The sequence below is a fragment of the Oncorhynchus tshawytscha genome, linkage group LG14, assembly GCF_018296145.1.
Source record: "Oncorhynchus tshawytscha isolate Ot180627B linkage group LG14, Otsh_v2.0, whole genome shotgun sequence".
NCBI classification, from domain to species: domain Eukaryota; kingdom Metazoa; phylum Chordata; class Actinopteri; order Salmoniformes; family Salmonidae; genus Oncorhynchus; species Oncorhynchus tshawytscha.
Window position 1 is genome coordinate 8,766,854 of NC_056442.1, and position 18,602 is coordinate 8,785,455.

Sequence of the window (18,602 nt, forward strand, 5' to 3'; positions counted from 1 at the left end):
GAGAGATGGGCAGCTCAACCACGATGGGCTCCACTGGTGGAGAGATCGGCAGCTCCAATACAGTGAGCTTCACTGGTGGAGAGATTGGCAGCTCAACCATGATGGGTTTCACTGGTGGAGAGATGGGCAGCTCAACCACGATGGGCTTCATTGGTGGAGAGAAGGGCAGCTCCACAATGGGCTTCATTGGTGGAGAGATGGGCAGCTCAACCACGATGGGCTTCATTGGTGGAGAGATGGGCAGCTCAACCACAATGGGCTTCACTGGTGGAGAGATTGGCAGCTCAACCATGATGGGTTTCACTGGTGGAGAGATGGGACGCTCGACCACGATGGGCTTCACAGAAGGAACGATGGGCTATATATAGTGGTTTAGAAACTTAAAGTTAGTCCAGAAACAACACAAATAAATGACCATGTAATTGACACATGGCCTAAAACATACCTGTTTGCTTACTTATGAAAATGCAATCCATAACAATCATCCCTCCCTCATCATCCATCCTAACTCATGCGGTCTCATCCAATGAAGAAACGTACCTGTGCCCTACTCTGTGTGCACAACAGGGTAACACAATACCACATGACGAACTTAGATTGGTACTCCTGACATTTCTGCCATGCAATCTCAATCATCTCCTTAAGAGTCCCAACACTACAGGAGAGGAAACACACCAGGTTGTTTAGAATGGGTGGAAGGAGGCTTTCTTTCAATTTCAGATCTGAACTCAATCTAGGTACTCTGGGTAATCGGAAACTCCATTTCATTTATCCAATATCTCAATCAACTTAACTGAAAAGGCAGTGTACTCATAGCACTCCAAATCCCAACATGAATGTATCTGGTGGACAGCGTAGCTGTGCAGATGTCGTTGCTGTGTACTTACTTTGCAAGAAGCCCAGGGGATGCTGTGCGGACTCCAGGCTGCTCCTGTGGGCTCTGCTGAGGGAGATCAGAGGATGTAGGGAGGGGGAGATGGGCAGGAGCATCGACAATCTGAGAAGAACCAGCCTCCATTTCCCAGTTGGCCCCTTGACCAGGTTGATGCTGGTGGTTGTAATAGTCCTTCCCGTTCTCATACTTGTACGCATACTCATACTTGTACTCGTTGTTGTTTAGGGTCCACCTCTCTGTAAAAAAGAATGAGAGCAGAAGCTTTATCCTCTCATATCCATAAAGGAATGTTAATAAAATGATACAACCAAGACCCAACTGAGGTGTGAAATACTTACCCCATTGGCCATGTTTTTCATTCCAGTGGAAATATCCATAATCATCGCCCTTGTAAAACCCGTCCACATCAGCCTTAACAATATAATCAACACGGAGACAGTCAAACGAGAACAACTTTAAAGAGAGTAAAACCTGTTACTGAAGCAAAATAGCTGGAAGGTACAGTTTAAATTGAATCCCTTTTAATGTTATCAGAATGTATTGGGGTAAATCAAATCAAATTGTATTTGTCACATACACATGGTTAGCAGATGTTAATGCGAGTGTAGCGAAATGCTTGTGCTTCTAGTTCCGACAATGCAGTAATAACCAACGAGTAATCTAACCTAACAATTCCAAAACTACTACCTTATACACACAAGTGTAAAGGGATAAAGAATATGTACATAAAGATATATGAATGAGTGATGGTACAGAACGGCATAGGCAAGATAACAGTAGATGGTATCGAGTACAGTATATACATATGAGATGAGTAATGTAGGGTATATAAACAAAGTGGCATAGTTTAAAGTGGCTAGTGATACATGTATTACATAAAGATGCAGTAGATGATATAGAGTACAGTATATGCATATACATATGACATGAGTAATGTAGGGTATGTAAACAAAGTGGCATAGTTTAAAGTGGCTAGTGATACATGTATTACATAAAGATGCAGTAGATGATATAGAGTACAGTATATGCATATACATATGACATGAGTAATGTAGGGTATGTAAACAAAGTGGCATAGTTTAAAGTGGCTAGTGATACATGTATTACATAAAGATGCAGTAGATGATATAGAGTACAGTATATACATATACATATGACATGAGTAATGTAGGGTAAGTAAACAAAGTGGCATAGTTTAAAGTGGCTAGTGATACATGTGGCTAGTGATACATGTATTACATAAAGAGTCCTTAATTTAAACAAACTGGAGATGCCGCCTCTGTTTTGGGAAGAAAAAAAAACAGAGGAATGGGCCTGGAGAAATGTAACCACTCAAATTCAGACGGAGCTGGCCATCCATGATATCCAAATGAGTTTTAACCATGTTTTAAGGTTATACAGTGTTGTTTTCATTACATTTACATTGTTTACACACATTGGATTAAAACAAGTTTATATGTTGTGTTCTGATGGGGTACGTATGACAATTGAATTAAGATCATGAGGCATGTACAAGTTATATTCTATAAGAATCAAATGGGTATATATCATTAATTAATAAATAACTAAGGGTTATAACTTTAAGGAACCAACCAGCTAATGTTGGGAATATCTTGAAAACTCCTGATGTCAATGTTCGGTTACAACCAAACAGGGATCAAACTGGAACATTTCCAGGCCTATGTCCCTGGAATGTTCTGACCGCAACATCATTCTACTGATATTCCATGGACCTACAGGAAACGTTTTGAATGTTGCCAGAACTTTAGAGCCCTGAATGCTGATTGGCTGACAGCCGTGGTATATCAGACCAAATACCGCATATATGACAAAACATGTATTTTTACTGCTCTAATTACATTGGTAACCAGTTTATAATATCAATAAGGCACCTCAGGGGTTTGTGGTATATGGCCAATAGACCACGGCTAAGGGCTGTATCCAGGCACTCCATGTTGCATCATGTTAAGAGCAGCCTTTAGCCGTGGTATATTGGCAATATACCACACCCCTCAGGGCTTATTGCTTATGTAACCCACTGAGCACAGACATCATTTCAACATCTAGTTTTGATTTAATTTTGGTTAAGTTGTCAACTAAGGTGAACGCAACAGCAAAAATCACTGGGTACTTGCTAACTCTGGTCTATGGTGATAGTGTGGAGGAACGCACACTTCCGCCCTGGCCCAGAGCTAATAGGCTACTTGCTACCCCCCTGCTCCAGAGTGAAGTGTTTGATTACTCACATTATATGGATCCATAGTTGCTGGATCCATGTTTAGTCAATCTTCAACACAGACGCACTGCACCATCCAACATCTCCGGTACAATTTCCGGTAAGGTCTCCAACATTCGGAACAACAGACCTTAATGTTTTCAGAGAGTGATCCAAGTAGTCGTCTCCAGAAACAAGTCGATTTAAACTAGCATTGATTGCTCGGGGTTATTTATAGGCTAGATAACGTCACAATATTCATCGTCAGATTGGAACTCACAGAGATTCTGTAACTCGTTATGTAAATGTGGTAACACAACTTTGAGTCATAATGCAAGTAATCACACTGCACGCGACCACTATTGACATGGGACGGGTTGGTAATTTGAGTCAAATATTTGGCCACTTCCTTCTGTTTGTTTAAAGTTGAAAATCGAGTAGCCTAGCCCAGGCCTAGCCAACAAGACAAAAAAGGGTTCAAGGGAACACTCACAGCAACACATTAAATTACTATTCTGTTCTATTTAAGTATATGGGAACACCCATGGGAAACATACATAGGAAATATTTAGTCGGTTTGCATTACCCGTGTCTATTGGTAGCCGATAATGACAGACTCAATAACAAGGGATGACCTGGAATAAATGTTAGGTTAGCTGTTAGCTGATTGCTTAGCTGCTGAGACAGGGTGTGAGATGTTAAACCCCAGCTCTGAAACAGAAGGATTAACAGATTTGTTTCAGACATGAAACCGTCACTTTCTTAGAGATTGAAGACAGAATACAAAAATGTGTGAGTGTAAATGTAGGTTGACATGGATGGTGTGGGGTATGCCATTTGTTACAAAGAGGAGGTGACGAACTAATATTTCATAAAACAAATATTAGATAGGCCTACAGTAAAATTACTCAATTGTTAAGTTCCATTTCAAGCGCTAAATGTTTTGATTCGTGTTGATTTTCAGCGTTCTAATGATTGGGAGTTGTGCTGAAAGGACAGCTCCTGCCCCATACATAGAGCTTTTCGTTTCGCAAAAAAAAAAAAGAATGGCTATTCTGTTCTATTTAATTATATGGGGACATGTTCTGTACAACCACATGGTTTGCATGTAACAAAATATAAATGGCGGGATCAAAGTGTTTAATGCTTTCTAATTCCATATCTTCCTTGCTGTAATATTAGGATTTGTAATTCATACATAAAGATTGCCCGATTATTGTTTCGATCTTAATCCAAATTGCAAAAGGCTTTACTCCGCATGTGTTACGTCAGCGACCCCCGTAGGACTGGAATAGAATAGGAGCGCTCCAAATCCGTGCTGAGAACCAGCGAGCGCCCATCCATGCCAATATTCGTACCCTTCGTCTGTCTGCTCTGGCACGAATGCCTAAGGCTTATGGACAAAACAAAATAGAATAGTTGCCTTGAGGAAGAAAATATATTTGGTGTCCGTTTTTTTTTTCACTTCTAATTACCCACGCAAACCTTCCACTATTACTCCTCCAAGCTCAGCTGACTTTCTATCGCTTGCTTCTCGGATAGTCCAGAGGAAGCGACTTGTGGCCGCTGTGATTGGCATCGTCATGGTGTTGGCCCTTATCATAGCAATACCGCTGCTTGTGCAAAGTACCAAGACTTCGGCTCACTATGAGATGATGGGCACCTGTCGAATGATCTGTGATCCATACAGTTCGAAATCCGCCAGCGCCACGGCCATGGAGCTCATGCAGGACCTGAATGCCATCCCGCCGCCAATGGCGCATGGCTCCAAAGGTGAATTAGGGCGACCTGGGAAAGCGGGACCAAGGGGTCCACCGGGAGAACCAGGACCCCCTGGCCCAAGAGGACCACCGGGAGACAGGGGTGATTCCGGGAAAGCTGGTTACCCCGCGGTAACGTCAGGGACTGCAAAGACCGAAACGGACACGGACGAGATTAACATGGCACTCGGTGAAACAAAGGTTGCGTTCTATGTCGGGTTGAAGAACCCACACGAAGGATATGAGGTGCTTAAATTCGACGATGTTGTCACAAACTTGGGAAATCAATACGACCCAACCAATGGCAAGTTCACTTGCCAAGTGTCCGGAATGTATTTTTTCACATACCATGTGTTAATGCGAGGAGGCGACGGGACAAGCATGTGGGCAGACTTGTGCAAAAACGGACAGGTAAACATTATTTCATTCAATTAGCATATACGAAAATATTGTATTCTCATTCACGAATTTATTTGAAAACAATTAATGTCTATAAAATATTATAAATGCATGCAAAAACCCAAAGGGTATGGAGAAAAACGAATACTTTACGCACTAATTTTACGCACTCACTTTATATAATTTAGCTAGTGAACTTTTCGGCTTCGCATTTGCTTAGCAATGGTAAACTCAGTTAAATCGGGTAGGCTTTACATCAGATTACCACAGTAAAGAAAGGCTCGATAATTTATCTGATTAAGCCTTTGTTCCCCCTTCTGTGATGTCCAAAGTGACATAATATCATCTATTCTAGAAAGTGGTAGTGGAGGAATTTGTCTGACAATAAGAGACGAAATCAAATAACCAGAAAATTTCAAGCTACTGAGGATTATGCTTATTTTGTGTGTCCCTTCCACTACACAGGTTCGGGCAAGTGCTATTGCACAGGACGCAGACCAGAACTACGATTATGCAGGTAACAGCGTGGTTCTACACCTGGATTCCGGAGATGAGATTTATGTCAAACTGGACGGTGGCAAAGCACACGGAGGCAACAACAACAAGTACAGCACCTTCTCTGGATTCATTTTGTATCCAGATTAAATAGCCTGACAAGTTTGAGGCTACCCATGACTCTACCTCCAAATGAGGTCCAAACAGAACTTCATCTTTAATTTTGCTCTCTCATTTCCTTTGAAGAGTAAGGTGCTTGTAATGGTCTTCTAACCACCAATAATATATAGGATAAATAGGCTATATAGCAGTTGAGGTTGTTTGATTGAATGTGGTAAACATGACTTTATGCAGTAGTTTGTTTTACTCAATAGGAACCCCTTATGTGGAGAAATAGCCTATATGTAGCTAAGGTCAAATGCACAGAGATAGAATCATATAACCCATGTGTTCGGTACATTGAGTCCAGAGTTGTGTTTTATATTACATCTCTAGGCCAATAATGCATTATATTTTGTCCTCATGTACCAATAAATATTATTTTACAGTATGTCTCATTTAATGTTTTTTCAAATATTACATGACAGAGCGAGTTACAGTAAGTAGGGACTGCATACATTTTCGTACTGTTCCCCGCGGAAAACCAACCCACAACTCTGGCATTACATGCACCATGCTCTACCAACTGAACAACACGGGGACCACAGCATGGCTGAGTCTTATGGAGCAACACTGCAGGTTAGAGTGACAACCTGCCATCCAATACTAGCACTAGTGAAGGTGCTCCTCACATATACATTCTATCAGAGTCAAGACTGAAATGTGTGATTTTCCTTCACACATTTCACGTTTTCTTCACGGCTTCACTTCAAAAGAAGTGCACAGCCTTAGGGTTAGTTTATGTTGAGGATCCTTATTTGCTCAATCTCCACAAGGTTAGTGGCTATTTGACAAAGAAGGCAGTGGTGTAAAGTATTTAAGTAAAAATACTTTAAAGTACTACTTAAGTAGTTTTTGGGAGTATCTGTACTTTACTATTTATATTTTGGGCAACTTTGACTTTTACTTCACTACATTCCTGAAGAAAATAAAGTACTTTTTTACTCTCCATTTTCCATGACATCCAAAAGTACACGTTGCATTTTGAATGCTTAACAGGATAGGAAAATTGTCCAATTCGCACACATCAAGAGAACACCCCTGGTCATCCCTATTGCCTCTGATCTGGCGGACTTACTAAACACAAATGCATCTTTTGTAAATTATGTTTGTGTTGGGGTGTGCCCCTGGCTATCCGTACATTAGTAAAAACAAGAAAATGATGCCGTCTGTTTTGCTTAATATAAGTAATTTGAAATGATTGATACTTTTACTTTTGATACTTAAGTATATTTAGAACCAAATACTTTTAGACTTTTACTGAAGTGGTATTTTACTGGGTGACTTCCACTTTTACTTGAGTAACTTTAAGGTGTCTATACTTTTACTCAAGTATGACAATCGGGTACTTTTTCCACCACTGAAAGACGGTGATAATAATCTGTCCTTTCTACTACCTGAGGCCGCAGGTTTGTTTAGATTTCGTTTGTAGTTTAGGGTTGGGTTTAGGAATGTGGTTTAAGGTTGGGGTAAAGTTCAGGGTTATGGGCACTCATAAATTGACTCACAGAGGCCCACATGAAAAAATACTACAGTTTACTACAGAATACTACAGTACTTACTATAGAATTATATAGTAAACTGCAGTATACTGTAGAAAGCAATATTACACACTGTAGTATCCCTCGATCATGTGTAATACTTACTATAGAATGTTGAAGAATACTATAGCAAATACTACAGCATTTTCCTAAAAAAAAAAACACTGTAGTAAATTCTACAGTAAAGACTACAGTAATGTCCGCAAAAACACAACACTTTTTTAAACTATAGTAAACACTACAGTATTTAATTAGCATTTACCCTGCACATTCCCCCATTTTTCAATTTGTGCCACCCATAAGTAAGAAACCTACATGCCAAATACAGACCACATATTGTGTTCCCTACAGGTTATAGAAAAGAGCAGAAGCTCAGAAGACACAAGTCCTACCTACCTACCTAGTTAACTGTAAATAGTACAGTATACTACCGTATACCACAGTAAATATTCACTGTAGTGTTTTTACAGACTTGAGTGAATACTACAGTAATGTCTGCAAAAACACTACAGTGAATACTATAGGCCATATTTTTTTATATGGGGGTATAGGGGATTTTATCATACATACATTCAAACATTACAAACCCATGAGTCACATATGCATGTTTTTCTCTCGTCTGATGTTTTTTCTGTGTTTTAATATGGCCTTCCTACTGGTCCAAGTGAGGGAGTTACAGTACAATATACATGATACAATCTACACTGAGTGTACAAAACATTAGGAAGACCTGATCTTTCCATGACATAGACTGACCAGGTGAATTCAGGTGAAAGCTATGATTCCCCTTATTCACTTCAATCCGTGTAGATGAAGGGAAGGAGATGAAAGCCTTGAGACAATTGAGACATGGATTGCGTACGTGTGCCATTCAGAGGTTGAATGGGCATGACAAAAGATTTAAGTGGTTTGAACTGGGTATGGTAGTAGATGCCAGGCACACCGGTTTGAGTGTGTCAAGAACTGCAATGTTGCTGGGTTTATCACACTCAACATTTTCCTGTCTGTATCAAGAATGGTCCACCACACAAAGGACATCCAGCCAACTTGACACAACTGTGGAAGCATTGGATTCAACATGGGCCAGCATCCTTTTGGAATACTTTCAGTACCTTTCAATACCTTGTAGAGTCCATGCCCAGAATAATTGAGGATGTTGTTCTGAGGGCAAAACGGTGTGCAACTCAATATTAGGATGGTGTTCCTAATGTTTTGTACACTCAGTATACATGAGATTGTGACTAGGGTTTTGCTGGTGCTGTGAAAATGTGTACATAGAGTAATGTAATGGTAAACCAACCAAATGGACTTCAACTGAAGTGTTTAACTTCTCAGATATATGTTGTCATCTGTAGGAACTGAATAAGATGACTGTACTCATTAGACCTCTACTGAAGGGCTTATTACTTTTAGGTGACTGCTGTGGTCCATCTATATTCCCAGACACTGTTGCAATGCTGTCCTCTTATTCCTTTTCAACAACGGTCCCCATATGTCTCAGGGGCTGTCAGTGGCTTAAAGAGGATGATAGATGGATGTGTGTTTAAGGTGGAGGAGAGAGAGAGAGAGAGAGGAGTCGACTAATGAAGGTACATCTGCAACGGACAAGGTGTGTCTTTTCACTTTGACATGATGAGTTCATTGTGACGTATCATCAAATCAACCCAAGTTTATTGGTCGCATACACAGTTTAGCAGATGGTATAGCGGGTGCAGCGAAATGCTTGTGTTACTAGCTCCTAACAGTGCAGTAGAATGTCAAACAAGCACACAAATAATCAAGACTTCAAACAAGAAATCAATAAATGTCCGAAAACCCAAATAACTCTGTATCAGTCATCCAAATGCAATCAGTCATGGGAGGTGAATGATGGCGTGTAGACCTGGGTCATATTCAGTAGGGCACACCATAGCAAAACAAAAAGGAGCATTTCTTATTGGTCAAGTTCAGATGGTACCTCCCTGTCACAAAATGTTTCAAAACATTTTCTTCCAACTGAACATACCCCTGGATAGGAATTGACTGAAAATTCATTAAGAGTCCTTGGAGGAACCATGTCTAGCCAACAGCACACCTAGTTCCTAAGAGGATGACTGTGTTGTGTCTCTAAGCGATGATTTCACCAGCTTTCCACCTGGAGGCAGGCAGATTGAACAGCTGTCGATCAATTAAACAGCAATCATGCAAAACAAATATTAGCCAGTCTGTTTCAGCATGGCTCTGGCTAAGTTGTTGATTTATTTCGCTGTGTTCAAGATGACTAAATTCATACCCTACTATTATCCCCAAAATAACCACCCTGATAAAAGCCTTTCTGGCATGGTTTCATCAAATACACTCAATAGTCAATATGGAAGACTTTTGTCCATTTCCTTTTTACATGTAGACTATAATGTATCCACCTTTCATGTATCCTACTCATTACCAATGGCGTCAAAGTGCTACCAACACATATTACACACAGAACATCCCCTGGAGAATGTTGTGGTGTGTGGTAATGATACCTCTCATCACCCCGCCTCATCACTTCTTAATTAAGGGAGGAAGTGGAGCTGCCTGCATCGACTCACCCGAACACATCACCATGCACACAGGCACATTTCAAGACTCAATCGAAACTAATAGAGACCCCATCCGGGGGAGCTGTGGGCTATGTAAACGTCCTGGTGTAATGTCACGGATAGAGATGCACTGAGAGCTGGGCGGTTTGCAGAAACACTCATAAGTATGGTGGACCCAGGGGGCAGGCAGCTGACAAGGTGACAAAGAAGTGCTAATGACACAAGTGACCACAGGGAGTTCTATTTTCGGAACTCTTCAAAAAAGTCCTGTTGTTGATGCATAAGTTGCCACAGGGAGGTGTCCTCATTTTGCATATCAACATGGTTTTCAAAAGGAAAAACACAAACGGCCAGACAGATTTGAGATCAGTGATACTGAGCTGTCTGTTTTCTGTTGTTGAAGCAGAAACAGTTAGAGGCATGAGATTGAGGGAAAAACAACAGTCTGGACAGTAAATTAGGTTCCGGGGGTGTTTGATGATAATGTGGAAGATCTCCAGACCAAAAGAGTTTGATGTCAGTAAACATTCAGGTAACAGATAAATTACTTAAGTGTGGTAAGTATTCAAAACCGGGTAAAGAACCAAGGCATTTCTTCAAGGCCACATTAGCCCACTGAGCCTATAGGTGTAACGGTTCTCTTGTGGTGAAGGAGAGTCGGACCAAAATGCAGCGTGTAGATTTCGATCCATGTTTAATAAACAAACATAAAACACGAATCAATTATAAACACTACAAAACAAAGAACGTAACGAAAACTGAAACAGCCTATACTAGTGTAAACTAACACAGAGACAGGAACAAGGACACTAAGGACAATCACCCACGAAACACTCAAAGAATATGGCTGCCTAAATATGGTTCCCAATCAGAGACAACGATAAACACCTGCCTCTGATTGAGAACCACTTCAGACAGCCATAGACTTAACTAGAACACCCCACTAAGCTACAGTCCCAATACATACACACCACATACAAAAACCCATGCCACACCCTGGCCTGACCAAATAAATGAAGATAAACACAAAATACTTCGACCAGGGCGTGACAATAGGCATTTGATCAACTTACCATATACTCAAACAAACTGGCCAAGAGAGGTAACGTACAGGGCACAGATGTTAATGCAACGTCTATTCCACGTTGGTTCAAGGTAATTGCGTTGAAGTGGCATGGAAACAACATTGATTCAACCAGTACGTGCCCAGTGGGAATTGACTTGACCCGACCCCTACACCTTGATATTGTGTAGGGGGAAATGCAGCTGAAAAGGCCATCTATGCTATAAACACTCATATGCATTCCCTCTGTAAAACCTTGTGATGTGATGACCTTGTCTCGACTGCAGTCGCTCACTAAAAACAAAACATGAGGGAGAAATGTTCTCCCTCACTCCAATTGAGACATCAACAACAGCAAGGAGGTGTCACTTGCCACAAGATGGAGGGCCAGAACGATCCTTCCTGGATGAGGGTGAAGGATTGGAGTGTGACAGGCAGTCTGGTAAAGCTCCTTGATAGATGAAAGGACGAGTCTGGCTCTTTGCTCTGATGTGATTCAGTCTGACAGGCTTGAGTTGCAGGCAATGTTGTCCTGTCCTGGGAATGATCGCTTCTGCCCCGAGTCCGCTGCTCTGCCTCGTGAGTGAGGCAGTCTGACTGTGACTGGTCTTCTCCTGCTCTGAAAATGGAGAAATGCATTTTGAATCATGTAAATACAGTACTAGGTATCACATACATACACACAACACGGCAAAATACTTAAAGGAAAATACCACTCAAAAACTATTGGTATTTGTTTCGTTAGTCCTCTGTTGATACAATCCCAACATGCTTTGCATGTCAGCAGTCAAGATTCAGCATGTTGAACTTTCAAAACACAGAAAGTGTCACAGAACGATGATCATGTCGATGACGATACTGTGACACTATGTATTTTGAAAGTTCTACATCTTGAAAACTTGATTGCTGACATGAAAATCATTTCAGGACCATTTACCAAAAGATCGTTTTTGAGTGGTATATCCCTTTAACTTCTGTTTGGAAGAAGGAGGCTCTGCTCAAGGCCGTTAGAGTTTCCCATTTGATGCATTTTCTCCAATCTCTTATGGGCTGAGCTACTAAGAGGATAGTTCAGTTTCCCATTTATCAGTCTGACATTATTTTCAGATAAGTGTCAGTGTCAGTTTCACTAAACGCCTCTCAGTTTGAGTCAACGCGTAATCGGATAGCAGGGTGACATCCAGACGGGTCACCTCCAGACGGGTCACATATTATTTCTGATTTAGGGATTGAGGGATTCAAATAAAGTTTGTTTTGTTTAGTCTCTGGGCGGAAATCATTCAGATTCACTGTTACATATCTCTACAATAAATTCCACAAATCTCTCCTTCTGACTTTTATTTCCTTTTCAAAGTCAATGGAGGGAAATTTTGATTGATAAATAAAGTACTGCCAATCCCTGGGGGGTTTAGTGTCTGTCTTCATCTCTCGTTTTAGAATTGGTTAATCGTACATCCCCCCAAAAAATAGTGTGTGACGGCTCAGATCATAACAGAAGCCAGGAGAGTTGCAATTGAAAATCATTACGATGCACCATCTCATTGTTCTGTGGTTTCCAAGTCTCGCTCGGACTTCTGTTCTGTTTGAGAGACTTTAAAGGACGGGACCCCAAAGACAGTGCTACTGGTTGCAAATTACGACTCGGAAGCCAAACCTGGGATCCCAAGCATTGCACACTAATGAAAGACCTGTTTCGTTGCTACAACGCAATACAGATGCCATAACGAGTTGCTGTGTAGAAGTTTCGACTCAGCAATACGATGTGCAATGACATCGCAGAGTCTTCTAATGCCTATCAACCTTGAGAGCTTGTTGATTTAACACTTTTCAGTGGTCATATCATCCTCACTTGCAACTGTTAAATTAACACTTTTCACAGCTTCCCGGTTCTCTCCTCTACAGGGTTACATTTAATGCTTGGAATCAAATGATCTGTCCTCAGTGGAAGCTCTTCTCACTTTCTGTAGATCCAGAACAATCACATACCCCCTTTAGCATTCTGTAGCATTGGTCTTTGAGGACACTTATCAGCCACCACTGTCACACTTTGTCCCGGCACCTCATTTTCTCCTAACACGGTCCGACTCTGGAGATCCATAGCCTCCGGCTGAATTATGTCCCTCAATCTGCATTGTGCTGCCTGTTGGAGCCAGAGATCAGATGATTCATCGGGTAGAGAATGGGCCACATGGCATGGAGCTGTCAAAAACACATCTCTGTTAGGTTGTATCCTGTGCATGATGAGGAGCTCAGAGGGATACGGTGATCCATCATGACACCCCATCCCCTCCCTTCACCCCTCGATCCATCACCCCCGGGTACAAGGGAAGGATCGCTCATACCTCTCAGAACTGGGGGTTCCCATCACTCATTCTGCACTCTCCACCACCTCTACACACCTCCCTCTCTCACCCCTTTCTCTTTACCCCCCTTCATCCCTCCATCCCTCTTTTCCTCCTGCCGGTTACCAATGGGGGCTCTCACTCACTCCTCTCAGAATCTCAGTTCAGGGGGTTGCCTTCTGCATGGCCCTCAACCACCTCTACACACCTCCCTCTCTCATCCTTTTCTCTTCCTCCTCGGGCACTAATCATCATCACTTGTGTATGACACATAATCGTTCAGCTTCTGCAAGAGTCTTCAACTTCTTGATATTGAGTTTCCCGGCTTTGAGATGATCACGCTTGTGTGGCCCATTCATCATTCTATTGTATTTTTTTTTCTCAATTTAAAAAAAAACTTCTGATTGAGGTGAAACCATTTATTCTGATAATCAAACAGGGGTTTGAGTAGAAATGCATCAAACGTTTGGTAAAAGGAGAAAGAAAAGGATGATGAAACTAGAAGACATTATCCCCCCCCAAAATAATAAGTAAACACTGAACTCTTACAACACCATCACCTCAATCAGATCAGGGTTAGGATTGAAAAATGTATGTTTTCCCCGAAAACCTGGATGAAAGATTCCTGTATTCTTGTGGTAAACTTCCAAACAGGATTTCTGGAAAACCTGGGAATCTTGGGAAAGTTACCTAGAATTGTGCAACCCTAATCAGGATACAATATGCCTAGCAGAAAAACAAGTAAAACAAATCCCAAACACTTATTAGGGAAACTAAGACAAAGACACTTCCACTACCTTTGTTTTAAAGCTCACCTCAACACAAATTGCATTTAGCCGCCCTTTAACATTGAAATTGACATGGCTTGTATACAAATGAGATAGTTGCTCCTCCAGGGGCATCGAGAAAGGTTAGTGGCTCCACAATGCTGAATGGGAGATGAGGTCCCACATCCACAGGCTACTAATGTGCCTCAACAGCTAAAGAACAAAAATATGTTTGATTAGTAAGAGCAAATGAAACCTCCCTATCTGGGATTTGCGGTTCAAATGGGGACTTCAACACAAATGACTAACTGGAAGTGGATATTTCCTGTTGATCAGTACATCCAATGTTGAAATTGCAGAGGGTGCTTTTAATTGTAGCATTGATAAATGAAGAAAAGGATTCAGAAAAGAACAGGGTTTGGTCAAATTACGGCAATATTGTTCTGTGCAGGACTCCTCACTGTGATGATGTGGGCATACTTTACTTGAGGGCATTGTGTTTCAAGAGAGTACAGTTCCTTAACCAATCTAAGCATGGCAACTAATGCAACTACTGCCGACGAGGCACATATTTTCTTCTTCCGTGGTCGGCAATCAAAATATGACAAGTACGTCTACAGACGTCATGTCTAACAATGAGAATCAAGTCCCATTTTGAAACGACATCACAAAACACAAGAATCCCACATACCAAAAAACGAAATCAAAACAGTGTGCCGTCCCTCATTTTGACGACTCATAATTATGACTTCCGACTGTAATCACTTATTGTTTGTGTTTTGCTGTGGGTTGAGGGGACGGAGGGCCACGGAGTCACATGTTCTCTCTAAAGTTCGCCAGACCTTACTTTGGGCAAAGTGATTAAATTGTTAGAATAAAGAACACGTGGAAGAAATTAAGAAAGAGGAGAGGGGTCGAAGAGGGTGTAGTAGTCACAGATACCTTAAAAAAAGGTAGAGGTGTGTATCAGAAAACCAGTCAGTACCTGGTGTGACCACCATTTGCCTCATGCAGCACGACACATCTCCTCAAATCAAATTTTATTGGTCACATACACATATTTAGCAGATGTGGGTGTAGCGAAATGCTTGCGTTCCTAGCTCCAACAGTGCAGTAGTATCTAAAAACAATTCACAGCAATACAAACAAATCTAAAAGCAAAAGAATAGAATCAAGAAATATATAAATATTAGATCGAGCAATGTCAGAGTGGCATTGACTAAAATAGTGTCATTGACTAAAATAGAGTTGATCAGGGTGTTGTTTGTATCCTGTGGACCGTTGTCCCACTCCTCTTCAATGGCTGTGTAAAGTTACTGGATATTTGCAGGACCTGGAACAAGCTGTCATACACGTTGATCCAGAGCATCCCAAACATGCTCAATGGGTAACATGTCTGGTGAGTGTGCAGGCCATGGAAGGACTGGGACATTTTCATTGGGGCCGTGCATTATCATGCTGAAACATGAGGTGATGGACGGCAGATAAATGGCACGACAGTGGGCCTCAGGATCTGCAAGTGTGTTCGAGGTCTGTAGCTTATGCCTGCCCATACCATAACCCCACCGCCACCATGGGGCTCACCATGTTAACATCAGAAAACCACACGCCCACATGTAATCTGCCCGGTACAGTTGAAACCGGGATTTATCCGTGAAGAGCACACATCTCCAGCGTGTCAGGGGCCATCGAAGGTGAGCATTTGCCCACTGAAGTTGGTTACGATGCTGAACTGCGGTCAGGTCAAGACCCTGGTGAGGACATTGACTACGCAGATGAGGTACCCTGAGATGTTTCTGACAGTTTGTGCAGAAATTCTTCGATTGTGCAAACCCACAGTTTCATCAGCTGTCCGGGTGGCTCACCTGCAGACGATCCGGCAGGTGAAGAGGCCTTGTGTGGAGGTCCTTGGCTGGCGTGGTTACACATGGTCTGCGGTTGTGAGGCCGGTTGGACGTGCTGCCAAATTCTCTAAAGCAATGTTGGAGGCAGCTTGTGGTAGATTGCACATTTTACAGTGGCCTTTTCTTGTCCCCGACACAAGGTGCACTTGTGTAACAATCATGCTGTTTCTTGATGTGCCACACCTGTAAGGTGGATGGATTACCTTGGCATGGCAAAGGAGAAATGCTCACTAACAGGGATGTAAACACATTTTTGAGAGATAAATGCTTTTTGTGACTATGGAACACTTCTGGGATTTTTTTAATTTAAGCTCATGAAACATGGGACCAACACATTAATTGTTGCGTTTATATTTTTGTTCAGTATAATTTATCACATGGGGATGTCACAATCAAATGCCAAAACTCCCTCCCATCAAAACAGTTTTTGACCGCACTGTGCCTTTAAATTAATGATTTTTTCATCCCATAAACTGGGTGCTGCACATACTCAGAGGCTGAAGAATAAGAAAGGTACTGCGTGAAATGAAAGCCATGACCCAAGTCACGTAGCAGTGTCACAGTGATGAGTGCTGTGGTAGTCACAACAGCAGCCCGTTGTAAACAAGGTCAAAACCTGCCATGATAGGTGGCTGAAAAGCACAACAACCGTAACCTTGTGTTCAGTGGTGAAAGGCACAGAAACTACGACAGGTTTTCTTCCTCTGAATGATTTCAAGTTTAGGAGACGACAGTTGAAAATGATTGAAGATTGAAAGTGTCCTTTCTTTTTCACAGGCAAGGGTATGCAATAAAACTCTATAAAAGAAACGATGAAAACATTTGTCATTACGTATTATATGAAAGTATAAAATGTAGTGAATACAATACGTTTAGTGTGCATCCATCTTCCCACTCCCTTCCATTGCTCTGTCAGACCGACCCTTCAGCCTAAGCTCTACGACAAACTCCACAAGATCTCCTTCATCACCTACAATCTATTGCCAGACCCCCACCTCTTTCTTCCCAAATAAATATTGAGAAGAGGAGAGAGACCCTATCCCTTACCACCCATTTAGTCTGAAATACATTTAAATGGCTTCATTATTTATCTGCATTAACTGATAAATTATACATAATAGGTGTGGGGGGTCAAAGATCACTGTGCGCCCAGCTCCCACTGATTAATACATGTTTTATTTCCTGGAAGTGCTTAGAGATGGAGTGTGTGTGTGTGTGTGTGTGTGTGTGTGTGTGTGTGTGTGTGTGTGTGTGTGTGTGTGTGTGTGTGTGTGTGTGTGTGTGTGTGTGTGTGTGTGTGTGTGTGTGTGTGTGTGTGTGTGTGTGTGTGTGTGTGTGCGTGCGTGCGTGCGTGCGTGCGTGCGTGTGTGTGTGAAAGAGATAGTGATAGAGTGTGTGTGAGAGAGAGAGAGAGAGCAAGAGAGAGAGAGAGAAAGAGCGAGAGAGGGAGAGAGAGAGAGGACAAGAGAGAGATGGAGGACAGGGAGAGTGAGAGAGCGGTGGAGATCGGCAAGAGAGTGAGAGAATGAGAGAGAGAGAGAACAGAATGATAATTCCTGTTTAGTATGCAAACATCTCTACCTCTCTGGAATATAAATGTCTGAGGGCTGAGATGTGGGATTGTGTGCATACTGCTTGCATTTCAAGAGTGTGGCGAGACTATCAGAGGTGGATGATAGTGGGATGTGTAAAAACCTTGGCTGTGACAACCTTGGCTGAGAGAGGTTTTGAATAGGATTTATTTTTTACAATTCTGTATGTCTGTGTAGACATCTTCAACAGAAAATCCAGACAGATCATTTAAATGAAATCTGACAGTAATATGACCCAAATGATAGTGATTGTATGCACCACAGCCGGCTGGTGGTAACTTAATTAGGGAGGACGGCCTAATAGTAGTGGCTGGAACAGCAGAGATGGAATGGTATCGAACTAATCAAACACATGGAAACCATGTGTTTGATACCATTCCATTCACTCGTTTTCAGCCATTATTATGAGATGTCCTCCCCGCAACAGCCTCCTGTGGTGTGGATGTTCATTGCATTTCTCCAGTAGCCCTGCATGTTCAACTCAAGGCTCTACAGTCGTCCTGTCTATTGACACAATGTACATTTATTCAACATTGGCATGGCATGAAATAGAAATAAAGGTCCTCATTGAGAAGAGCAACAGAGGAAGACAGTGGTTATGGGGCAGGGAGAGGGTATCATTCAATTTGCATGACTTGATGACAAATGCCATTTTATCTTTGGAATATCTCTGTAAATTATTGATTATGGCTGTGTCCCAAATAGCACCCTATCCCGTATGGGCTCTTGTCAAAAGTAATGCACTACATAGGGCATAGGGAACCATTTGAGATGCTCTGATGTCTTTATTCGTAGCCTAATTATCAATACTGCTCTGCTGGCTAATAGGTTAATAACTACAATAGGAGGGATTGAGAGCCTGTCATGGGGCATGCTTGCTCATCAATAGGAAGTATTTAGTTCCATTGT

General features: G+C 41.8%; 1 protein-coding gene across 1 annotated transcript; it reads left to right on the forward strand.

Annotated features, from left to right (window-relative positions):
• Positions 1 to 4,381: 4,381 nt before the first annotated feature.
• On the forward strand, positions 4,382 to 6,311 carry LOC112267531 (complement C1q-like protein 2). The gene is made up of 2 exons (XM_024445759.2): positions 4,382 to 5,281; positions 5,735 to 6,311. Exons 1-2 carry the CDS (start codon positions 4,694 to 4,696, stop codon positions 5,912 to 5,914), a joined length of 768 nt encoding a protein of 255 aa, XP_024301527.1. The 5' UTR covers positions 4,382 to 4,693; the 3' UTR covers positions 5,915 to 6,311.
• Positions 6,312 to 18,602: the final 12,291 nt, after the last annotated feature.